Source organism: Gadus chalcogrammus, chromosome 16 (genome assembly GCF_026213295.1).
Source record: "Gadus chalcogrammus isolate NIFS_2021 chromosome 16, NIFS_Gcha_1.0, whole genome shotgun sequence".
NCBI lineage: Eukaryota > Metazoa > Chordata > Actinopteri > Gadiformes > Gadidae > Gadus > Gadus chalcogrammus.
Window position 1 is genome coordinate 12742385 of NC_079427.1, and position 25708 is coordinate 12768092.

The 25708-nt window shown below is 41.2% G+C and overlaps 2 protein-coding genes and 1 long non-coding RNA gene across 13 annotated transcripts in view; 2 read left to right on the forward strand and 1 right to left on the reverse strand.

Annotated features, from left to right (window-relative positions):
- The first annotated feature begins 1757 nt into the window (after positions 1-1757).
- Positions 1758-12187, forward strand: zbtb38 (zinc finger and BTB domain containing 38). Of its 11 annotated transcripts, none has more exons than XM_056611150.1 (4): positions 1758-3039; positions 4921-4941; positions 6296-6334; positions 7303-12187. In XM_056611150.1, the coding sequence occupies exon 4, from the start codon at positions 7303-7305 to the stop codon at positions 10975-10977; it is 3675 nt and encodes a 1224-aa protein (XP_056467125.1). In that variant the 5' UTR covers positions 1758-3039; positions 4921-4941; positions 6296-6334; the 3' UTR covers positions 10978-12187. The 11 variants fall into 11 exon arrangements, with proteins under 11 accessions (XP_056467125.1, XP_056467124.1, XP_056467123.1 ...); XM_056611155.1 differs by having other exon boundaries at positions 2808-2901; XM_056611149.1 differs by lacking the exon at positions 6296-6334 and having other exon boundaries at positions 1758-4738.
- LOC130405867 (uncharacterized) lies at positions 5565-12911 on the reverse strand. Its single transcript, XR_008904382.1, has 4 exons — positions 12376-12911; positions 10567-10726; positions 9652-10325; positions 5565-6646 (listed from the first exon to the last, which is right to left on the reverse strand). It is a non-coding gene; the product is annotated as an uncharacterized LOC130405867 (long non-coding RNA).
- The window catches only part of rasa2 (RAS p21 protein activator 2), a 31731-nt gene continuing 18625 nt past the window's right edge, over positions 12603-25708 (forward strand). The window contains exons 1-9 of the mRNA XM_056611156.1: positions 12603-12737; positions 15071-15194; positions 18614-18717; positions 18828-18922; positions 21421-21497; positions 23402-23485; positions 23700-23772; positions 23923-23999; positions 24471-24572. Of these exons, the coding sequence (XP_056467131.1) occupies positions 12680-12737; positions 15071-15194; positions 18614-18717; positions 18828-18922; positions 21421-21497; positions 23402-23485; positions 23700-23772; positions 23923-23999; positions 24471-24572 (794 nt within the window). The 5' untranslated portion in view covers positions 12603-12679. The remainder of the gene's footprint in view (positions 12738-15070; positions 15195-18613; positions 18718-18827; positions 18923-21420; positions 21498-23401; positions 23486-23699; positions 23773-23922; positions 24000-24470; positions 24573-25708) is intronic.

A 25708-nucleotide genomic window follows, 5' to 3' on the forward strand; every position in this document is an offset into this window, starting at 1 on the left:
AGTCCAGATTTGAAGAGTCTAGGTGTAGTGGTTTTCAATCAGGATCAGTTCTAATGCGGTCTGGACCCCTAAAAAGCAATAAAATATGCCTTTATTGCATTTTCAAAAATAGGGTAAAGGTTTCACAAATCTGAAACTATGAGATTTGAAGAGTCTAGGTGTAGTGGTTTTCAATCAGGACCGATTTGAAAATTCTAGGTGGTTTTCAATCACGACCGTTTTAAGGTGAACCAGCAATTGCCGAATCGGATGCTGCGAATCGGATGCCAACTTCAGCGTCGTCACAAACGGCAAATTAACGTTTACTTTCAGAATAACTGAAATAAGAGAAAATTATCAAAGTATCTTTGAGTGAAGGAAAACCAACTCGTAAGTAAACATCCACATTTTGATTTAAAGTTAAATTGATTAATGTCATTATGCATTTATTTAAATCAGTGCATGTTTTATGCATTAATGATATGTGAAATTTCTGAAAATATATCTTTATTGTCCAAATATGGTTTAGGGTCAGGCTATATTTTAGAAGCGATCCACCAGCAAAGATGCAATGAGATATAATCTTCAATACTATGTGATTTGGAGAACATTGACGATTTCCAGATGAATTGAACTAAGAGGGGCAGCACCCACTGAGTTGAAGGAACCTCAGGACGATTTTCTCCATGACAGCAAACTGCAGAAAGGCAAGGCAAATTTATTTATATAGTACTTTTCATACACAATGCATACTCAAAGTGCTTCACAAAGCAACGTCGTCATACAATAAAATGAAATAATAAAATAAGATGGATTGAAGTTATAAAATAAAATGGATACATAAAAGAAAATAAAGGCAAAGTTAAAAAATGTATGTGCAATGTATTTAAGAATTAGCAGAAACCTAAAGCAAATAATAGAGTCTTCAGTCTTGTCTTAAAAGTTGTCAACATAAGATGTTTTGTATCCTATTTAATGTCACTTTAGAAATATAAGTATTAATTATTTATTGCATTTTCATATTGTTAGTCATGTTATCATGTAGAAAATTTAACTTAGGGTTGCTAAGAAAAGTTGAAGGCTATTTATCCATCTTACCCCCTTCAGGATTGGTCTGTAAGGTTTTCGGATCGAGGATCCTACAGTGCATTATTGGACTCTATCAAGGGGGCTTTGACTATCTGGAGCACATGCAAGATGACCTCTTGCTAAGCATCATGTCCTACCTACCTATAAAAGATGTTGCACAGCTTGCAAAGACCACATCTCCGGAAGGTGAGGGGCTCTCATATGCATTAAGAAATATTTTTTGATTCCCTAATATTTTATGTTTATGTTGAGGGTTTTAACTCTTATATGAATGCAGAAACATACCTACCCAACATTATAAATAAACCTACTGTATTAGATACTATAATACATTATGGTTGATTGGAATGTCTTAGTTTTTTGGGAGCAAACAGTGAGGACTACCTGTGATGGCTTCAGACCTGACATGGTCTGCCTTGTGTCATGGACTGGAGACATTTTTACTCCAACCTTTTCTTAGAAGAAAAGCACTTAACAGGAAAATTAAATGTTTATCCTTACCCTGACCTCATCGCATGAAGTTGGGCTGTATGCTTTGCAGTTAATAAGTAACCCAGCATCTTAATAAAAGTTTCATATTTTAAAGTTCCAAGATAACCTACATGGAGGCTTTATATTATTAGCACAAATGTTGTACAAATATGTAGCTAGATTATCTATTTAGCTATCACCTCCTTTTTATAACCATTGTTATAAAAACCTATGAAATATAGAATTAAATAAACCATTGAAAATTGTATTTATTTAATAAACACAATATTTGTGGGAATATCCCTTGAATATAACTATACATTTGGAACATTTTATATAAATACTATTTATGATGGCAGGGTTAAAGGTTAGATGACACAAAGACTTCCTGTTTTAACATGGTAACGGAAGAACTTGGGGGCCCTCTGCTGTGGGTTTATGGTACTCCATTCAACTGCCTTCAATAACAGACTGGCTCAGTAGACTGCATTGCACTCACTCTAATACCCAGCAGAGGGAGCAGGGCAGCAGTGAATATCAGTCAGAAGTCAGGAGAGGGTGTCAGCAAACAGGACCTTGGGTGACGTGTGCAAAGTGCAAAGCAAGTGATGTCATTCTCGTCACCATAGACTTTAGGAGCACAACACTCTATAGCTCAAACGTGCACCAAAACAGACCTTAGGACATGATACAGACCGGTTCCACTGTATCTGAAATAAATGCAAGACGGTTTAGATAAAAGGTATGCACAATTTTCTAGAGGGTTAAAGGCCAAACCTTGCATATCAATTAGCAAAGGTACGATTCAAAAACTGAATATAAATCGTATGTTGCTTTGCATTCAGCATATTTAAAATACATTTGTATGTTGTTTTGAAATGCTTCTAAAATGACATCATGGATGCTTAAACTGTTCAATGTAGAAAACTAGGCATTCTAACATCTGAGGTGCTACCATGACAGCGTACAGTCTTGAGCGAGACTAAGGCCTATAATTAGCCTCAGACACTGAACACCAACCTTTTTCAGCTCTGTTGAGTCTGAGAGGAAATATTCATTACATAATGAAATATCTGCCTCACGGACATACTTACTGAATGCCACAGAGTCTAAGCCCTAGACCGGAGCAGAGTTTCTAGCATGTTCGTTTTGAGCAAATCCTGCTCTTTTCTGCTTATCCTGCTTGCTTTTCAACATTTCAACCCTCCTCCCCACCTTAGCCTCATCCACCCTCCTCTTTGTGGGTCAGTGACGCAGCAAGTGTGACGCAGCAGTGTCAGTGACCTCCAGAAGGCAGTAGAACAACAGGAAGAAGACAGAGAAGTCCCAGACCACGGACTGCTACCGGATCACAGCAAAAAGGCAGGTGGGGAAGAGCTCCCAAACAAGGCCAACGGAACTAAGGACTATATTTGGTAGTTGTTCTCAACTCTCTCCAAAGCACCAGGGCGCTCATTCTCAGCGACAGGGCCAGCAAGAGGATCTGTGAGCAGGATTTTGGTAGGCTACCAAGTGCATGAGTGCTCTCTGTAACTCAAGTGCTATGAGGTTGGACAGCTTCATGTAATATTGGTTTGCTCATGTCGTGAAAATTAGGATGAGACCTGCTCAGGCTTGTTTTGTGGACCTTCATTCTATGAGGATCAGATCTGCTTGTGTCAAGACAATATTATATAGATTATGTTTTGTGGGTTCTGTGTCTGCCCTGTAACAAACATCCTAATAACGGATCCCAACTTATTACATGTATGCACAAAAAAAAGAAAACAGCCAGCTCAATATGCCACACGATGAGGATAACCCTAATTTGTTCCTAATCGAGAACAGGAATACATTCAGCAAAGTCATGGGATACACAGCGGTCTGGACCAGGCTTTGTTTATAAAAACCTGAGGGACTAGCCTATTACCATATGATCAGTAGGCTAAAGGGTTGGGAGCTTTACTGTGTTGCTGCGTCGGTATGTCTTTGTTGGTCGATACACTAGCCGGAAAGCAGCTACCAAGGAAAGTGCACCGGCTGGTACCCTTGAGATACTCAGGTGACCAGGACGAAACAGGGCTAACGGACACAAACATAAAAATCCACTCAAGCGGCTTCTGTGATATGCACTCTAATCACAAACCTATTGCTAATAATGGAAATACACATTATCAAAGGGACCCGGCTGGTAAGTTGGACACATTTCATGGCCAAAAAGAAGAGGACATAGATTGTTGTAGATTGTTCAAGCAACAACCTTTTGTTAAGTATCCTTCCAAGTACATCCATGGATGTAAAAGAGCTGCTGCACTATGGGTATTGTAGTTGGGGGGGCTTGCAGTGCCATGTCTGGTTCAGCCTTATTCCCCTCCCCCTCGTCTGCAGTGTGACGCATCTACTGCTTTTGCATCAATCAGCCTCCTCACCGTTGGTTAAAGCTACAGCTTCTGCTGGTAATGGCACAACGCATTTCATTTCCCCACACACTCAGCTAAACCGGCAACCGGTCTAGAGATTTCTGCAATCCTGAATTCATCAAAGATATATAATGCAGCATGATCTTTACCTCATGTGCATGCGTGTGCTGTGCATAAATATGTAAGCATCGCGGCAATGGTTCGACTGTGAGATGCAGCCGCACAGACAAAGAGACTCTGCCCTTTGTGCATAGGCAGGAAACAGATGGTGTGGCGTAATGCAGCCTATGCACAGGTTGTTTATCTGTGATCTGGGATAATGCTATCCACATCACGGCGCTATCGCCCTTGGATCAGCACAGAGAGACGTCTGTGCCGAGATGCGTCCGAGCGGAGAACGTGTGAGCTTTGTAGGAACGACTCAGCAGAGGAGTCCTTGGCGAATATCGCTGCCAGCCTTGCAGCACACCCCTCTTTCTACCTCTTGCAGCGCTGGTGTGTTTTGTAGCACCCGCAGCTCCCCGCAATCGCACTACAGCCTACCTCTACCATCCCTAATAAAAGTTGCGGTTTAAGATGACGTGGTTGTGTTGCAGAAGGCTTCCATTGCCCAGATAACACGCATGCGGCGCCCTGGTTGTCTTTGCAGCTGTGCAGCTGTGTGATCACACCTTGACTGAGAAGTAGGCAGCGGGTGCTCGGAAGTGGACAGTTGCAGAACTAGCCCAGGACCCAGGGTGCATAGGGTTTGAGGCGAAGGACTCATTCGTGCCGGAGTCATCTGCACAGAGAGAGGGAGGGTGAGGAAGAAGGACGTCAAATAGCTCAGCTTTGACAGCACCACTTTTCAGCGACCATCATAGAAAGAAATAACTTATTATGCCTTGATACGGGAAACGGGTTGCAATGTAGCGTAGAGTGCATGTAAAGCTGTGAAAAAGGGATATTGTTTGATGTTTTCTTTCTCCTGTGTTTCCTGCAGCGTATTCTCAGATTTAAAAAGGTATGTTTTGCATGTTTTCCCTTTATGTATATACTGTTTTGTGTGGCAATAAGCGTTGTCGTTTATTTAAAGCTCTTCTGCGTCATATCTTTCTCTTATTCTGACCAAATATTTTTAAATATATTATACCCAAATATATCTTTAAGAAAAAGTATATGCTTGGGTGTGGCAAAACATGTCCGCTCATGACAAATTTCAAATTTTCCGCTTAGTGGTTGGTAGCAAGTAACCAGATGATTGGGGACAAATTTTATTCCCGGAAATGTGTCTCATAAAAAGAGCTACGCAAAGGACACATCAAGGTGAAAATGCTAAAATTAAACCAGGGAATTCAGCAGAAAGGACTAAAGCATAATGCGAGTTGATAACGGAAATACTAAGTCCACAGGGTTGCAGTCGGACAGCATGCAAACAAAGGAACAGATATAAACATTTGCAATAACCATCTAAACAGGAACCAGAAACAAACTACTGTTATGATGCAGGTCAGGTTGACTATGGTCAAAAAAATAAAAAAGCAAAACGTGAGAGAAAGACGGAGGCAGAACGGGAGAGAGAGAGAGAGAGAGAGAGAGAGAGAGAGAGAGGGGATGAAACAGGAGGATAGCTAATGCATTCACTTTCCGTCTGGGTTAAATCCGAATAAGTGCTGCGCCATAGCATGTTGCTATGACAACGGAGGCCTGTGTGAGGGGGAGGTAGGAGGCTGGTCGTGGTTTTAGTCATTGGAGGCTGTAAATAGTGACGGCCATGTTGTTCTCGTGGTACCTGCACAAACTAATAATATACAAAATAACAAATACTTTAGAAAAAAAAATGTTAAAAATGTACATTGGATGGCATTTAATATAGTTTTTTTTTTTTTGATATTGAGGTATCCATCTATCAGAACAATCTTTAAAAATGTTTTGGGACTTTTTTGCCAGAACCAAATTTCTGCTGTCAGATTAATTACTTATATCTGGTACTCTATTTATCATGCGGACTAACAAAAGCATAGTAATTGTTTTTATTTGATTTTATCAATCAATATAACCAAGGTGTCTCCCTATAAAAGGCTATTCCATCAAGCTGAGCATCTTGCTAACTCTGAGAACATTGTGAAATCCAAAATGAAATGAGTGATCCTGTGGATCAATATATTACACAATGGGTGATCTTATTCATCAAGATTGTGAAATCAAATGCAGAGAGTCTATTTTAACTTCATTACTTCACCACAAAAAATAACTTTATTGTTTTAATGAAACAGTCTATCTTATTTGAGGCACGATGATTCACTCAAGAAGTGACTCACTGCCCAAAGTAATCAGACATGATTCAATTTGAACCTAACACCCTTGTCAAACTACAGGCACGTTGGCTTAGAATTTACCATCAACCATCCTGTGAGGTAAAGGTCGGTAGACTTCAAGGCCCAAACTATTAATCTATGGCTTTTAAATTCATTGTTATCACAATGTTAATCACTAACAACAACTTTTGTATGTTATTAAGTTCATTGCTGTATCTGTTTGATCTGATACAGATATGTGGGTGGGAGAATCAATGTGTCTCTTTTGCTGTGTACCAGTAATGATTGAAAGAAAGGGCTATTAAAACGGAAACGGATGACTCACCAACTGCTGTCTATGTAAAATTGGCTGCATGCAGTTGGCTGCCTGTTGTTTTCTGTGATGTATTCAATTGGAAATCATGAAGCAACCTAAAGAAACAAGAAAAGTGGTGATGAAATCACTACTTCATCACAAAGATGAAGATGTTTCAGCATGTTTTAGCTCCCACGCAGACCAGTTGCAGGTCATTCGTCAAGGATAGTTCATCATCAGTGTTTCAAATGTTTTTCTTTTTTGCCTTTTAGTAACTGTTAAGACACATCTTTAAGGCATATCTTGTTACAAGATGGACTATGGATTGATTATGTGCCAAAACAACCAATTATACCAACAAAAAATATCGTATTATTACCACAAGAAAGGCTGACTTTAAGACTACAACAAAAGGGCATAACTTATCCACGTTCACCAAGTATGGCAGACATTTTCTCGGCATTAAGGACACTACTGACATCTAGTGTACAAAAACTGGAGTAGCTTAAAAGCCTTCCATTGTAACCAACCCATTCACTTCAATTGAAAGATTCTGCAGCGAAAAATACATCGCATTCAACTTTGTTTATACAGAACATTTCAAACTAAAAACAACACAATAAAAGGCATGATACTATATCAGCTTAAATTTAACTTTCAATATGTATAATAGTAAATAACAAAATACAATTAGATTTAAAAAAAAACTTGATCATTCATTTTGATGGTTTCCGTTGGATTTGTTTGAACACTACTTTTGCTCTCTTTACAGATGACTGTAGTGTCACCCTACACTCAAGACCTGATGGACTGCACTCACTCCCATGCTGTGCTGAGCAAACTCAATGACCTGCGCTCTGAAGGCCTCTTCTGCGACGTGACCATCGTTGTGGAGGATGTAAAGTTCAGAGCCCACAGGAACATTCTAGCGGCCTGCAGTGGCTACTTCAGGAACGCCTTGATTGCCTCCCAAAGCTGGAGCTCCAGCCAGGTGCTGGAGTTAGTGGACCTGAAGTCTGAAGTGTTTGCCAGTATCCTCAACTTCATCTACTCGTCTAAAGTGGCGTCGGCTGGTGCGGACGAAACAAGGGGCCTAGTGGCAGCTGGGAAAAGACTAGGAATTCCTTTCTTAGAGAAGCTCTCAGAACCGGATAGACAAAGCTCTACCGTTTCCAAGATCATGCGGGTCAGAGGTGTTATGAATATAGATCCCAGCCAGGGCCCAGAGCCAAAGAACACCAAGAAGGAGCCGTCCAGGCCTGTGGATATAAACGCAACCACAGGGCCACGGATCACCAATGCTTTCTCTATCACTGAAGTAGGACCCGGAAACAACCCCTTCACCCCACTGGTTCCAACTGATGGGGAGAGGAAGTCACCAGATGTGGGGCAAGTCCTAGCTAGTTGCCCCATCATCTCTTGTCTCACTGCAACAAATGAGCTACCACATGCCCTGTCTGAACACTCCTATGCAGTGATCCAGACTGAGGAGCAAAAAGACAGAAACCCCAAAGACTGTAAAATGGGACCAAAGCCTTCACAGCTACAGACAAAGCAGCTTGCCATCCAGAATATAGGCCCACTGAAAAAACGTCATCGGTTGAGAGGCACATTAGAGAGAAATACGACCTCTACCAAAGATTCACAACAATCCACAGACATTCCAGATGCTAATTGGCCAGTAGCAGACAGTTCTCCTACAGGAGTCATCTCCTACATGACAGCTGTAGTCATTGCCCCACCCCCACTCAACGCAGAACCGGAACCAGAGAAGAACACAGATGATGCAGTAACCACAGATAATTTTCAGATGGAGTTTGAGCCACCCACTCTCTCCCCTCATGTAGAAGACAGCATATCAATCTACGGATGTGAATACTGTCCAGAGATATTCACCAATAACGCTCTTCTCACCCTCCATATGGAAGTGCACAAAAGACGTTTTGTCAGTCATCTGTTTTGCAAATTCTGCGACAGGAAGTTTATGCACCTCAAGCGGTTACGCAACCACGAGCATGGCTGTCTTAAGGCCATACAAGACCCTCCTGAGACAGATCCCGTTGAAACCTTAATAATGGACATCCATTCAGACAATGTAGCAACCATGGATAAGCAAGCAGAAGAGGTACCTCCTGATGACCCACACAGCCCTTGTATTCCAGAACCAGATCAAAACAACCCATCAGAAGCCCGGCAGGGCATGGCGAGGGTAGAAAAGACAGGTGGCAGTCAGAGGGTTTACAATTGCAGTGTGTGTAAACGGGTTTATATCACCTTGTCCAGTCTGAAACGGCATGAGAATGTACATTCTTGGCAGAGGGCCTACCCTTGTCATTACTGTAATAAAGTTTTTGCCCTGGCAGAGTACCGTACCAAGCATGAAATCTGGCATACAGGTGAACGTCGATACCAGTGCATCTTCTGCTTAGAAACGTTCATGACTTACTATATTCTAAAAAACCATCAAAAGGCATTTCATGGCATTGACCCGAGACTAGCGGTGAAGAAGAAATCAGCCAAAGGCGGATTCAAAGCTAGTGTTTATCCTATCAAACTGTACAGGCTTCTTCCAATGAAGTTTCGAAAAAAGCGATACAAGACGTACAGTGAGACCTATGGAGACAGTGTTGAGAGCACCATGGGGGAGAACAACTCTCTCATCACTCCAAGTGAGGAAAACAGCAACCCTGAGCCTGGTTCCTTCAATATACCAATGACATTCATGGCAACGACAAAGACGGTGGCCCCTGTGACGCCTCACATCAACTTTAAACAGCCGTTAGAGCCAGATATTGATAGTTATACAACATGTCGAAAAAGAGACTATAGCAAAGATGTTGAACACAGGAGTTCACATCCCCTCCATCACAACCATCCAAAAAATTTGCAGACAGAAACCACTGCAGCGAGCTGTGACGAGAACACAGTAACGATAATGAACATGGACCACTTCAGTCGTAATATACCATTCTTGACCAAAACATTGAAAACTGTTAACAAGCTCGGTGAACTATCAGCCGCAGCAAAAAGAGTGGAAGCCATGACCAAGGAGATACTTCTCTCAGGAACAGACAGTTTGAAGCAGGGTAAGACAGTATGTAGCAGAAAAACGGAAACATACCTCGCTAAGCCTGTTTGTCCAGGTCCATCTGTGGATGGGGATGCTCTGCCACTCTGTCAGATCACAGTCAAAATAGGGAACGAGGCCATTATCAGGCGTCAAATCAAGGGTTCAAATCTGTTCCCCAGGAAGAGGAAGAAAAGCAGACAAAGGGAGACCCCAGGTGAGTGGTTTTCAACTGAGGATAGCTCTGGTAGTGCCAGGCTTCAAACTCAAATGGAAATCTCAGCTGTAAAAGAGGCCGAGACATACGAAGATCCCAATGACCACGAAGCCGCCGACAAATCCTGGCGTCCCTACTATTCATATAAAGCAAAAAAAAAAAAGAAGAAGATGAGATTCAAACACAGAAAAGATCAACAATATTCTTTACCTCCAACTTCAGTAGCCAGAGCTCCAGCCAAAGAGGGATACCCAGAGAGGAGAAGCCTGGCAACAGACAATAGTACCTCAGCCAACAGCACGGACACACAATGCAACATCAGGAACCGTTCGCCAAGAGCCTCCTACAAATGTGACATCTGCGACAGCTCCTTCATCACAGAGTCCGGCTTGAGGGCCCATGTAATTGGTTCCCATCCGTGTTTCTGTCGGACGTGTGGAGAACAGGGTCCACCCGGGGAGGTGCCTGGCGGTGGAGATTACGTCTGCAACAACTGCATGGAAAGCGGCTCCTGTTTCGATAACACACCGCAGAGATGCAGCACTGAGAAGAAGTACCACTGCTCATTTTGTCCCCAGCGCTTTCTATACCTTGCCACAAAGAGAAGCCATGAAAGAAAACACCAGGAATTGGGAAACGGGAAAGGGTATAAATATAACAAGTGCCCACCACGTTCTAAACATGCAACTCAACTGGCTGAAGACGGCCAACATACCATTAAATCTGAGGAAGATGACGAAGAGGTAACTCACCTCAGATGCAATGAGGAAGGAACGGGTACTTGTACAGGAAACACTGCACCGAAGATGGAAGGAAAGGCTGGCTTCCCGTCTGTTGCGACAAAATCCTTCCAAGAACCGCATTCCAAAACAAAAGATCTGCTTTCATCTTCAAACAGCGACAGTGTTTTTCCTGAGTTACCCACAAAGGTGAAATATAAAATGTCAAAAAAGAGAATGGATGTACAAGATTCTCTTCATCTCCCTTCCAAAATGCAAGCGCATGAGAGGGACAATAGCAGGGGACTTTTGAAAAGGCCAAAAACGCTTCATGAGAAGCACCCTCATCTGTTGTGGAAACAAGAATCTGTAAAAAAAGGGATTTCTATCTGCAAGACGGAGCATTGGGTTTGCAAACAGGAGCCTGTTTTTGAGGGCCAGTAGTTATTTGGAGCAAGAGGGAAGTTGACTGTTCAGGAGTACATGTGAAACTACTTCATCTATGATTTGATTGCAACTAGTTTAACTGACATTGTAAGGTTATCCTTCATCCATTCTTTCTCTTGATTGAAAATACAAATAAATGCCTCAGTAAAACATTGATTTGAAATGGCCAATGTCAATTGAAATCACAAATATAAAAAGGGTGTATCCATTTTAAATACATGTTTTAAGAGATTATTTTGTAGACTTCTGAAATAAACCTTATTTTAGAATTTCCGCATGGAGGAAATCCTGCAAGATTATAATCGTAAATCTAATCTTGAGAAGTTTTATTTTATGGAGACATTCTCTAGAATGTGGCTGATAAATACAATTATATTGTGATTATTGCCTTGCGTGATTCAGGTCTTATTTAATTGGTTCAGAGGAATTGGAGTATAAAAGCAGATGTAACAGAAATCACTGATGTATTCCTCGTCATTTAACTTTTACGAAAAATTAATTTTTTATTGTTGGTTTATGTCTTTTGATTGCATACTTGCATATTCATCGTTCAGTAAGTTGTTATTGATTTAATGTATATTATAGGCAACATTGAGATTAACAATGCGAATTTTGTGTGTTTAATATGTATAAATATGCAAAGGTGTTATAATAAAGAAATAAATTTGCTTATTAATAACACCATAGTAAGATATTGAATGGTCCCTGTTTCTTTCTTGCCTGAAAACACCCACAAACAAACATTAAGGGAACAGTTTGCAAAATACTTTTTGGATCATAATTGACCTGTTGATTGCAACGTTCACCATCTAAGGAATTTAAAAGAATAAAATCCAAAATAGAAAGCCTTGATGACAAATATCCAAAAGAATGGTAGCTAGCTATGCATAAATTAATTGGACTGTCTAGAGACACACTACTATATATCAATAAATATATATAGATAGAGAAAATATAATTTAATTGCCCAACTTATTATGATTATGATATATTGAAGATATTGAACGTTTCCTTATAATTATGTTTTATATAATTAAGACTATTGGTCACATGTGTTTTTTCTATTATTTGTCTTTTTAGTTATCCACTGTTCAGCACTTTGGTCAGTTATGCCGTGGGTATAAATGTGCTTTATAAATTAAATGTAGGTTACTTATACTTACTTTATTATTATTATTATCATTATTATTATTATGATGATGATGAATCGTGAGTGTTGAAAATTCACATGACTTAACTATCCTGTATTTTCGGATTCGGAAACGTCGGATATTAAATGTCGACCAAAGTCTGTCGCTCCGTACTGGAACGCGCGCCAGTTCCGCCCCTTGCAAAAGACAAGTAGGAAACAAGCGTGTATCTATGATGAATGCCATTCACAAAACAAAAACATACTTGGTCAACTGTAGTGTACGTCCCCTCCCCTGCCGCCAGTTCAATTGCGCTCGTCGCGTTAACACCAAAAACGTCGAATAAATCTTGATATGAAGTCCACGAGGGTTTATAAGAAAAGTTAAATTGAACGCCCAGCGAGACATTTTACGGAACCGAAACGTTTTTTTCTCAGACCTCGCTGGAAAAGTGTGCATGAGTCCACCTAGTGACGATTTGGTATGGGCTGGCCCTGCTCGCATTCATAAACGGATATGATAAGACATCGTTGAATGTACCGAGGCTACAGCGGCAGTCACATCAGACCATGGCGGAAGAAGACGACGTGAGGATTCGGGTCTTACAGAGCCTGCGGGGGAAGATATGTAAGTTTAAAAACACATTTAATCGATCTGTTGTGTAGAAGCGATGGTAGAATAAACCAAACGAAGAGCAGGGGAAAAGAAGGGGCGCGGTGTTATCAACAGACGACACCGGAGGGGCAGACACTTCATCTGTTTGGTAGGCTAACGTTGGTGTTGAGTTAGCTCCCAAGCTAGCACCAGCTACTAGTAGTTGGTTGTTGTGAATGATTCATTCATTGAATTCCCAACTATTAACACAGCAAGTTTGCTGACTACGAGGGTGGTATTTCTTGGTTGATTTACAAACGTTCAAAAAAACGATTACACCAAGGCTGCTAACCTCACTTGTCCGATAACATAAGATTAGAAATTCGGCTAACATTAAGTCAATGTTACTTGCACTTAATGATGCTATTACTCTTATTTCACGTCAAGTTCGGTTATACGCCTCTTTACCATAACACTGTTTAGTAGCCGAACAAGGCTGGTCGATTGTGTCTCAAAGCAGTAGCATCACAGGTATCAGTCATAGCCCCCTCAGCACAAAGTTATAGGCATCTATCTATCTCGTTTTCTGCATGTAATCAAAACTAATTCGCGTGTTTTCACGTAAAGACCTAATTTAAATACACAGCATTATTTTGATTCAATAATCTGCACAGAAAATAACAGGCATTTCTAAGCATTTTTGTGAATTGGAAGTAGGCGAACTGCTGATTGTGGTGGTCTCCTTTTGCAGTGGAATGTAAGACCATAGGTCCAAAATATTGCTGTCCACTCCGAGACACTGAAAATATATTCTGACAGCAAACTGATTTTGCTGTCTCGGACAGCAGTATGGTTCCAGTATGGTTCCAAATGTGTATGTACATCAAACATTGACAATGTGAAGGGCAAAGTTATAAGAACACATTCATCATTGGGTTGTTTTATTATTTGAACATCTATCCTTGCTCCCCCCCAGCTCCCTCCCCCTGCCTAAATTATACATTGTACTATGTGGCAAATATATAGAAATGTGTCCATGTCGTAATAGCAAAATAACCTAAATTACAGCTTTACTACTGTTAATTATCATGGGGACAAAAACCGTAAGCAGAACAATATAGAGGAACTATCATGCTATGTAACTCAGTTTGCTGTCTTACGAAACTTCATTCTTCCCTGTTTAGCATGGAGTAACTGCTATTTTTTTGTTTACGTAGAAAGCCTCCAACAATCCATGCATGCATGTTAATAATGATGTTAAACTTATTGTAAAATGTGTTCAAGTATTTTGTAGGTTCATGAAGTCCAATTGCCCATGTAGCATTTTCAGTGTCACTTTAATGTTCACTTTAATGTGTATTTGTAAATATTTTGAGCAGAATCATAGTTCTTTTTTTATTTAGTCGATTTGGTTTTGGGTCTAGGAACACACTGAGTATATTTAGAGTCCCCAACAGATCAGCCAGATAGAAGTGAGCTTGGTGACATTTGCCTGGTGTTGTTCGGATCGGCCATTACCAGGATTAGCCATAGGCCATTATTAATAGCCTGTTAAAGAGCTCATCTCTACGCTTTTCCCACTCACTTTCTCTATGTGCTTAGAAGACCTTTAGAAGCTCTGGCTAAAGTCTGCCCGCTCCATGACCTCGTTCAATGTACACTCAAATATGAAAATTGCACACTGTGAGGTCAACATCTGAGTAGCCATAATGGATAGCTGTTCACAATTTACAAGTCGAAAACATCTTTCCGTGATATTTTTTTTCCCCCATGGTTTGTGAATGCACTTTGATATAAACACGGATAACACCCTGTGCCCTAGGCCTTGATCTGTTCGGAGGTATTTTTTCTTCTTAAATCAGCGTTTTAGTGTTGCTATATGTGCAGGAAGTTGAAGTTTTATGTCTCAGACCACATTACCCTCAAAGCTATCTGCGCTTTGCAAACTTCCTGCCAAATGGCTAAACTCTCATTGGCCTTTCGTGTTGTTTAACATATATATATCGTATAGGCCCATTAAATCTGAAATACTGCTGTTGGCTTTGTGAAGTAATATAAAAACTGTGGATAATGCATCAATGATTTGTTGTGTATTTTCTTTTTCAAAATAATAGTATAACGCTAGCCATAACCATAGTTTGACAATGTTTATAGTTAATTAAACATTACCAAATGACTATAAAAGAGGTTATGGGATAATAATAAAATAAATAATTTCTATAATACAAAAATGCATATTTGCATATAAATAATAAATATGACAATCATAATAATACAAAATTATTGTATTACCTTTTAAAAGGTTATGGTATGTAAAAGTAGCATTATAAATATCAGTCCTAATTACAGTAATTGTCTTTTTGTAGGTGAAGCTAAGAACTTGGGACCAGTCTCAGCTCCAAATCGGCAGAGGGATCTTTGTACCTTTTGCACCATCAGCCTGGATCAGGAGGAGGTCTTCCGCACAAAGGTGTTCGACAAAAGCCTCAGGTAAGCAGTAGTATTACGTTGACTCACCATCATTCAAGTGAGGTTAAGTTCACACACACCATTTTCCATTTCAGTTCCAGTTTCAGTGGTTGGTTACGGCGGTGTTATATTAAAACGTGGTTGGGTACTGTTCCTACTTTTGTTTTTTGTCAGACTAATATGACGTTATTACATGTGTTGAATTGTTAAAATTGAAATACTGCTTCCTGTTCATTCTAACTTTGGCTCATATCTCAGGATGATGGATATTAAACAGTATCAATGACTGTTAGTTTGTTACCTTGCATGTTAGACACTATCAATATCAAGTCAGTTGCAATTTATTATTTATTTGTTATTACCCATTCTGGTTGGAATGTTCGAAAACTAAACTTGTTGATCGCAGGAAATACCCATGAATCTTTCCAAGACATATTTTTTTCATATTATCTGCGAAGCACCTGTAAAACCTGCTGTACACACAGACACAGAAACAGAGTAGATTTTAGTCTGCTTTGTCCATGGAAGGGTTTTGCAGACTTGCACGCTTGCTGAAGTGGAGGTTGATGGGGATATGTAACATCCTGTTCATATTTTCCTAATTTTTCTCATTAATTCTCAGTATTTATGATACTGGGTCTAACGGGTTCCACTTGGCTATCTGTGAAAGCACAAGATAGATATTCTGCTCAAATTGTCAACAGAATTGAATGAATGCATTTTTGACAGCTTGGTGCGTGTTCCAAAAATGATATGCTGAATATCATTTAAGGAAGAGGTTCGTATGACTTTTAAGGAGTTGAAGGTAAAACTAAGTGTTAACAATGAAAAAAAGTTGTTTAAACTTTGTGATGCTGAATTAGTCACAACAAACTCCTTAAATCCACTGAGTTGAACTACATTGTGGGGCCGACACTCCTTTAAAACAAGCAAAGTTTTTTTGATTCCACCGTGTCCATAAACTACCTAGAGGTAGCCTGGAGCAAGATATCTAGAGGCTACCTTTTCCTCCTACAGTTGATGTGGATAAAAGCTTCTACTTAGTGACTAAATGTAACATGATTCAGACCTGCAAGGTGTGTTGAGTGTCAGAGTTGGGCAACATGGGTCAGATGCGGACTGAAAGCTGCGTGATGACGACTAGCTGTATGTTGACGACCTGCTCGTGTACATGTTGGAGATGGACCATCCAGGAAGTTAATGTTTCTGTTTCTAGTCTCCCTGTAAACATTACAGGTATTTCACAACAGCTTTATATTCTCTCGCTCTCGCTCGCTCCCTCTCGCTCTCTGCTTTTAAACCTGTTCAAAGGGCTCCATTTTACAGTGTCTGTGGAAGTGTTTCCTCCCACGCTTTCCCCTGTGTATTTCTCTTTCATTCTCTTGCAGCTTATCTACCTAACTATCCCCTATTTGCCTACATGTCCAGCTGTAATCACTCCATTTCTGGCCAGCTCTTTTCACTCCCCATACCAATCTTCATTGGCTAAGTTGGTTTCTTGGACCCAGGGTTCGGAAGGCATCAATGCCCTCCCTGAGGTTCATAATATGAATTTATCACAACCTATAAATGACTAAAGATAAAGAATGTTGGGTAGGGGAGGGTGACAACTGGTTGTGCCTAGCACCTTTAACGTTATTGTGCAAGCAAGCATGACACTGGCGAAGGATGTGAGTGTAGGCGTAGGTGTGGGTTTATGTTTGAGTGCACCGAGAATGTAGAGGCTGTGAGAGTGCATAGCTCCATGTAATGCTGAGCTTTTTCACTGGAGGACGCGTGGGCGTGTGTGCGGCATCGGATCTGTTGCCAAACCTTTTTTCTTTTTCTTTTTTTTACTGCGGAAGTGTCAGGCAAGATGTTTCACCAGCTACTGTCCACGAGCACTGTGGGAGCGGAAGGCAATCGTTCAATTGATTACCGTGCGGATGACCAGTGTGTTCTCTGAATGGATTTGTTTTTCCTTTTGATAGTCTCTAGATGACAAATGTTAAGAGTTGAGTAAGGGTGTGGTTTTAAGAGGAGAGCTTGTCATAAATGTAAAGACAATATTTCCATTTGTTCTAACTGTAATATTTTGGCACATTTAAAATGGGGAGAAACACTGGTTGGTGAACATTCCCTTTTAGTTTGTATATCATAAGAGCAATGTTTATTGATAACATGAAGAAATGTGGAATTATGCATTTCAATAAGCACTGAGGCAATACCTTGTCTGGGATACTTTCCATGCTATATAACAGGAAATAATCCTGGGTCCTCCAGCAGTGATATATGCCTCAGGTAAAGTAAATGCTTATATTGCTGGCAAAAATGTACGTACACGTATACAATATTTTTCCAAATAATAACGTTAATCCGAAGATTTCTGCCGTCACGTTCGGACAGATGGTCCATCTGCCACCGGTATGTTGAGCACTGAGTGCTTAACCTACAATCGCTGTCAGATCAGGCCGGCCAAATCTCGGTCTTATCCCTGTTCTGAGGCTGCCTTCCCTGGCAGAGCCGAGTGGCACAGATGCTAGGGCCCTCTGTCTCCTGTCCAGGTCCCACAGGGCAGCCAGTCATGTGCTGCTGCTGACCTTAGAAACGTTGCTTAACGCTTCAAAGCTGTGGTTGTGTTCAGTGACTGGTACATAATGAAGAACTGCTTGGTTTTCTCTGATCAGAATGCATTATAAAGGAAGTGTGAAACCCACTATTTTTCCTTGGAAGCCAATAATAGGGCTTACTGCCAGGCAGGCTGATTCGACAAGACAGAGGATAGAACATTGTGGTATGATTTGATCTGATTCCAGAAATGGGACAGATTTGGTTCTTCAGGCGTGGCACTTTTAAAACTTATCCTCTAAACACTATCCTTGACAATAACTAGATTATTTCATGATTAGTTTCCTCAATCGCAGTATTTTATGTACATGCAGCTTTTTACATAATGTTGTTTTTCTTTAATGTTAATGTTTGGGGTGCTGTCCATGTTCTGTTTTGAGAATAACCTGACTTGTTTAATCTATACACAAACACAAATCGTGGCTGATGGTACTTGTCTTTCAACGGGGCATTCTTGGGTTTGTCTTGTTTATATTTAATGCCAGGATATAATGGTATCCTATTCCTATACATTATTAGTCATATTCTAATAGTCTAATCATAATTACTGCATCCATTGATCATTAGCAACAATCTATTGTTGGTAAGGAGATTTGCTTTGTGCTGATGCTTTTGTGTCATTGCGTTATAATTATATTATTTATAGTACATTTTTTAAGAAATCTGTATTCGCAGTTCAAACATTGACTTTACAAGTTGGCTGCATTACATGGCCAAAATATAAAGGGTAGAAAAAAACTTGACGGTGCAATTTAATTTAAAACGAAGATGGTTACAACCTCACATTCATCAAAAGACTTGTATTGACCCATCACCATTCTTCTAATTCACAGCCCCTTCTACGGAGAAGACTTCTTCTTTGAGATTCCACGACCATTTCAGTATTTATCCTTCTATATTTACGCAAAGGGATCTTTCCAAAGGGACCTGCCCGTTGGTATGTCATTGACACACACACACACATACACACACTCATGGACACACACGCGCATGTAATGTGTCTCCAGGAGGCATGTGTATACATACAGCATGTTGTTGTGTTTCTAGGTAAAGTTTCCATTCGGAAGAAGGATCTGTACCAACACAGTGGAAAGGAGCAATGGTTCAGCCTACAGCCAGTAGACCCCAACTCAGAAGTCCAGGTGGGTGCCGGCATTGAAAACACAAACCAATACAATACATTTAAAGCGTCCTGATTACCTTGAAATAGCTTTTTACATATGTTCGTTTATTTTTTTGTGTGAGTGCAGAGATTTGTTTCAATGAGTTCAGCCAATACTCAAGTCAAACAAAGCCAAGAGAGTAAGCAGGCTCGAAATCCCTTCAGTGATGAAACATAGTCCCATGTTTTTTAAAGGGGCCCCAAATGTGTTGAATGAATTCATTCAGCTGGAACCCTCTTGGTATTATATCTTTTACTCATTTCCATCATTTCCAGCAAACCTCTGCTTCATGTAACCAAATACCTACAGAAAGGTGTCTGATAAAAACGGTGTGCATACTTTCCATGGTCTGTTTATACATTTTGCGTTGTTTCCCAATGTTTTTTTTGGAAGAACTCCGAGGGCTAAAACGCCTCAGACTTGGTGTATTGAATCAAAATAGTGTCTGAGACGGATCACAGACGCACATTATCCTGCGTCTCCAGTGACCTCTGTCATCGGGTTTCATGTTCCTGCCCAACATGCAAATAACCACATGCAACAATTCTGCATTGTTGCCGTAGCAGTGCCTGCACATTCAATGGCAAACCTGCCTGCTGAGGCCATGTTGAGACTTTGCCCTGTGAACGGGGTCAAGGGAGCCTGGCCTTAAGAGGGGTTGCTCTGTCGCTGTGTCAGTTTGGTGTCATTCAATAGCATTCAGGACATCTGTAGTGGCTGTGGCGACAGTGGGACAGGCTGAGCCTCGAGGACTATGCTTCATAGGAGAGACTACTACTCTAATGACGAGCCATGAAATCAGAGTCTTACAGGCACACAATTGTTATAAATGGCTCGGACAAAATGCGTCTTTGTTTGCTTTATTTTTTATCTCAAATGTTTCTAAAATGAGGAGGTTGAGGGGGATGCTTGGCTACGTTGCAATCGATGGTTGTAGTGTCCTTAACCGGGGCTGAGAAAAAGAGGTGGGCGTTTGTTCCGCGTGGCGGTACACAGAGATCTGCTGGAGAACACGGTGAAACAGTAGCTGTACTCTTCACGTCTCTGCCGCAGAGAGAGAGAGAGAGAGAGAGAGAGATTAAAGAAACTAATTTCCCAATGACTCATCATCCGGCCATTTCAACTATCTTCCCCAGCACTCACAACAGGCTATTGCGTCGTTACATTGGTTGTCCATTGCATATCCTATGGGAAACTGCTATGGTCTTGAGCAACATGACTGGAAGGGTCCAGTGGAGATGTCTAAGCCTCTAGCACGCAGGTGTTACAGTGAGGTGTGGTGCATGGGAAGTTGTAGCGCATTTAAAACCATTCCGCTAAAGCAACCAGGTTGAAATGTTGACTCAACAGGCCCATGGTAGACCATTCTATTCTGAGCTTGTTTCCTCCGCCAATCCACTCTACCTACTCAAGGTGTGTGTGTGTGTGTGTGTGTGTGTGTGTGTGTGTGTGTGTGTGTGTGTGTGTGTGTGTGTGTGTGTGTGTGTGTGTGTGTGTGTGTGTGTGTGTGTGTGTGTGTGTGTGTGTGTGTGTGTGTGTGTAGACGGGCCGTAAGAGTTTAAGTAGATAAGTGGGTTGAGGGGAGGGAAGAGTTAGGTTGATGAAGCTGTGTGAAAACGTCCATACCGTGTAGCACAGGTGTTTGTGTGTGTGGTTTTCCTCGCTGTGGCAAACAATGTCATAGTTAGCTTTTTGGATCGCATTTTTTTAAATATTTTTTTTATATATATATATATATATATATATATATATATATATATATATACCAAAACAAATATATACCAAAAAGAAAATTGTATATTGCTCTAATACCACTGCCTTATTTTGATATACTTGTTGTTGATTACCATTAAACCGATATGTTGCAGATAGCCATCTGCTCTAATGAAATATTTGCCCACTGTTGATTTTCGGAGAGTGTGTGGGTGTCTTTCTCTCTCAAGCTATCAGTCTTTCTGTCTATCTTCTATCCGTCTTCCTCTGGCTCTCTTCTTGGTTTCCCTTGACACATCCGAGTCGGCCCTAACCACATCTGAACAGATTAGACCTTGCTGGCTTTCATAGTGTATGACACATTGACACCATATTAATATTAGTACCTAGACCGATATTAATGCAATGACGTATTGTGTAGGATTTGCCTGAAATGGAAAATGAATAAATGCAATGCAAAATAAACGTTGTCTGAATTTGACAGTACAATTGCCATTGCTACCCTCATGAATGTCTATTTATGTATTCAATTATCGCAACGTTTTTTTTCTCTGCTTGATAGTTAATCGGGTTTAATATAATTCAATCAATTGTTAAATTATCTGTTTAATTCTGAACAGAGTTTGAAAAAAATTTACATTTGCGAACACCACATGGTTTAAAAAAAGTAAACTCAAAATGTAGCCTTCTGTTGAAATTTTCAGTAGCTGCCTCAGTATAAGCAACTTGTGTTGTTTTGCTCCTTATTTATTTTTTTGCCATAGGGTAAGGTTCACCTGGAGATGAGACTCAGCGAACTGATCACAGACAACGGACCTGGATGTCAGCAGCTACTGGTTCGGTGAGCATGGATGCATGCATATTTAAAGGCAGATTTCCTGTGGCATCTGCCATTTGTAATTGTGTGTGATATACCTCACCAAACCAGCATACCCAGATGTTATTTTTGTTTTCAACCACAATGTATGTCAGACTCACAACTGCTCTAACCCATTGACGTGCTTGTGAGCAATGCGATGAGCAGTCGCTTGTGACGACATACAACTGACAGGATACGTTTTTATTGTTATTTTTATATTTATTTATTGACAATATTGGGAAAGGAATAGCAACTTGATCAATAGGAATGACCTTATTTACTTATCGACCGCAATCCAAAATGACTTGTGTTTGTAACAATCTGTCATTGACTTTATGGAAGTTTTTGTTTGGTATTGGACAACCATAACCCTTAATAGCTCAAAACAAATGCATTATAGTTATACCATTTCTGAAGAAAAAAAAAGAGGATAGTTTTCATTTAAATTACATTAACACATCTTCAGATATATGTGAGGCAAGATGGCAAATGCAAGGTTGTTGAATTGCATCATTTGGAGGTGTGTGTGTGTGTGTGTGTGTGTGTGTGTGTGTGTGTGTGTGTGTGTGTGTGTGTGTGTGTGTGTGTGTGTGTGTGTGTGTGTGTGTGTGTGTGTGTGTGTGTGTGTGTGTGTGTGTACGTTAGCTGAGCCACACGGGCTCTCAGGGCTCAGAGGTTTCAACATGGTTAGTCCCACCGGGGAGCTCTCGACGGGTTTACCAACACACCAATAATATGTGGGTTGCATCCACTTTCAACATCCCCCGTCCCTCGTGCTTGCTTCACGTCCTCGTGGGAACACTGTACTTCTCTAACGCCAAGCGGTGACTAAAGTGAGGATTGGAGAACTACAACCCGAGCACTAATGCCAGTTGTTCATCATAAAACACTGACTGAAAATTAACCTAATGTTAGTGTCGGCCAGCAACAACTGGAAACAAACTTAATTTAGGGAAGGTCGGTGCTGGGCTCGTGGAAGACTAACATTAGCCCAAACTCAAGTGAGAGAGCGTGATCGACATGAGAATGTAAATGTAGAGATAACGGCTAGGATTGCTTTTTGTATGTGGCACAAAGAAAAATGCACGCAAGATACATTTTGTGCATTTGGGCGTGCAGATGTTGTTTGTGCTTCATTCACGAAGTAGCGGCGAGGAGGAAGTGATGGCATCTCGACAGGAAGCCGATGAGTCCTCGTCCTGCAACGGCTGCGGTTTTCCGCTGCCGCCATTCAGACTCTCAGGCGCTTAGCTTAACCTGCCACCTGTTCACCATATGCGCTGTACTTTTACACCGTGCTCAGAAAGGGCGGGGCCTCAGAGTGGGGATGACGAGGTCTTGTGAAGGATCTATGAAGTGAAATGCCCAGGCATGCATGATGTACAGAAAGTAGCTAATTGGGAGAGCTCGAGAGAGAGAGGGAGAGAGGGAGGGAGGAAGGGAGGAAGGGGGGAAAAGTGTAGGCTACAGGGAAAAGTATCGCCATGGCTCCCCAGCAATGGATACACAAACATCCTATAGTTTGCTACTCTCACTGCTGGTTGCTCGCTGACCCGACTTGGTTATAGGATGGATTCATTTCTATTCCCTGCTGGTGTGTGCTCTCATAAGCAACATCCTGTTTGGAGTGAATACACCGCATGTTGACACCTGCATCACAGAGAGCTCTGTTTACAAGGCCATTTAAAGCACGACCACAACAGCTTTTTTTGGGGGGGGGGGATTATTTGAACCATTGTTATTTAAAAAAAAAGATTATAATTACAAATGTTTACTGTATTTTATCCCTGAAACCTACCCTAATATATAACCTTACAGGACATCGTCCAAAAAGTAGTCTCTCTATGTTTACAGTATATTGCCCCTGCTGTCCTGTCCTCCTCTAGGATAATTGAATGCCAGGGACTTCCGTTGATAAGTGGGCAGAACTGTGACCCATACGCCACTGTCGCCCTGGTGGGACCATCAAGGTAACTTCCACTAGGCCACTGAAACATTCACTAATAGATATGGTATACCACTATACATCTCTCAATTCCTCTCGCAGGCTCAAATGTGCTTCATGTATTACTCACATTTTCAGATGTTCTCTAGCCGCTGTTCAATAATAAACGAGGATATCAAAATGACAAGTGCATAAGTACGTTTGCGTGTAAAGGAAATGTGTGATTATCCTCTTCACAGATCTGATCATAAGAAGACCAAGGTAAAGAAGAAAACCAGTGACCCTCATTTTGAAGAGACCTTCTCCTTTGAGGTATGGCCATGATTGTTCCTGTTATCTATCACCACTAAATCTCACATGACAGCAGCCTTTGTTTTAAATTGGAAACCATGAACTGCTCGTTACCATGACTTGCCTCCAAATTGAGCGTTCTGCGTAGCCTAACCCTAAGGCCGTCCCCAGGTCACAAGGTCCAGCAGCTACTCGAAAAAGTCAAATTTCCAAGTGGAGGAAGAGGACATTGAAAAACTGGAGATCAAGTATGTTTTCATACTTTTCCATACCTCATTTTATCCACTTTAGTGTGTTTTTCAAAGACCATATTGAAATAGCAAAAGAACAATTGAAAAGTATGAATGTTGTGTGATCTGACTGCTGATGGAGAGCCATGGTTTTTTGGTTAAGGAAAAGTTTGGGCGTCCATCACGGTAGACTCTGGTAGCTCATAGGGTAAGACCCTAGACTGACGTTAAGGTAAATACACATGCATGGTTTGTGAGGCTTGGACTTGACGTGTTTCTTCGCTGAATGCCATTGTTTTGGTTTGAACAAGCGATGCAGGTGAGACCAGCATAGGAGTGTGACCGTATCTCTTCCCGCTCATGAATGGTGCTTGGTTTTTGTTATGAAGTGGCGTGGCACACACATCAAAGCGACTTGCGACTGGGAGGTTTTTTTCGTTTTTTTCTTCCTGTTGCACCCGTTTGTACGTGTCCTCTCTGTGTCTGCAGAGTGGATCTGTGGAACAACGGGAACCTGGCCCAGGACGTGTTCCTGGGGGAGACGCGGGTGTCCATCAAGATCCTGAGGAATGAGAACTTCCACAAGGCCTGGTGAGAAGATGGAAGCTTCAAGTAGTCAGAGTGATTATATAAAGTGCAGCATGACACATGGTGGAACAATAACAGACGGTAGTGAAAATAAATACCAAAAAAAGTCAAGTCTGGTTACAAAATGGGAAGGTCCTAAAGTTCTTAAATAGATGCAGGTCAATAAAATGGCTATCGAAATGTCTTTCATCCTATGTTTTTTCTGCGAGTGCTTAATTACAAGGAAATGAACATTGAAACACTTTGCCTTTGTCTGTGTTTCAATACTATGATGCCCCAGAAGCAGAACATGAATGACGTAGTAGAGAATTGCATCTACCTACGTGTTTAGCTAATTCATGTAAACCTGTACCTCTTATTCAAGCACATTTGGGCATTGCGCAAGTGGTGATTCTTTCACCATTCAGCAATGCATGAATAAATGCTTTGCTGAACGGGCGAATGCCCTGCGCATTCGCAGGGCCTTTTCGTTGTTGTTATTGCTTTGTCTTCTTTTCCCTAATCGGCCAGTCAGTGTAGCCGGAATGAAAGAGCGATGGAGGGGCAGATAAGGAGCGTCGTGTGTGTGCTCACCGCTCCTCCACCCTGTGTTTATCGCACAGCGAGACCTGCCGGGCCTGTGACGTCGGCCCTATGACCCAACCTACTCCACCTCTCGCATAGAATGTGACGTGCTAGATCGGATCTGCCTCGGTGTGGCGAGGCCCATGTCATTCTACTTCACACACGCGTCCTGAATCACGACGAGCTCGGCAACAAATAGAGCAGCGTTGCACGGGGAAACGTTTGTCTCGACTGAAGTCAAACCCAAATAGTTCCCATCTTTTTATTTCTCGTTCGTCAACGGTTTCAGAGTTGTGTCATTGACAACACGGTTGTGAAATATACGCACTGATCAAATCTATTTAGGATCTATTGCGTCTACTTCTTTAACCCGTATTTCCTGCTCACCGGTGTGCATGAGTGTGCGGCTAACCTGTGCTAATGTTCTGTTCTGCTGTGTAAGGGTGTGTGTCCAGGCCCCGCAGCACACACGCAGGGTTGTGTCACAGATGGCAATCTGCGAGGGAGCTGTGTGGGCGGCAGTTTGCATAGTGATAGCACTTAATGGCCCGTGTTGAGGCTGGAAATGTGGTCGT

What these genes read in the sequence shown, in the direction of transcription:
- zbtb38 (XM_056611145.1), top strand. Translation starts at nt 6,257, where the DNA reads ATGATTCAATTTGAACCTAACACCCTTGTCAAACTACAGGCACGTTGG. An exon ending in ACCATCAACCATCCTGTGAG is followed by an intron (nt 6,335 to 7,302) that starts GTAAAGGTCGGT and finishes CTCTCTTTACAG; the next exon opens with ATGACTGTAGTGTCACCCTA.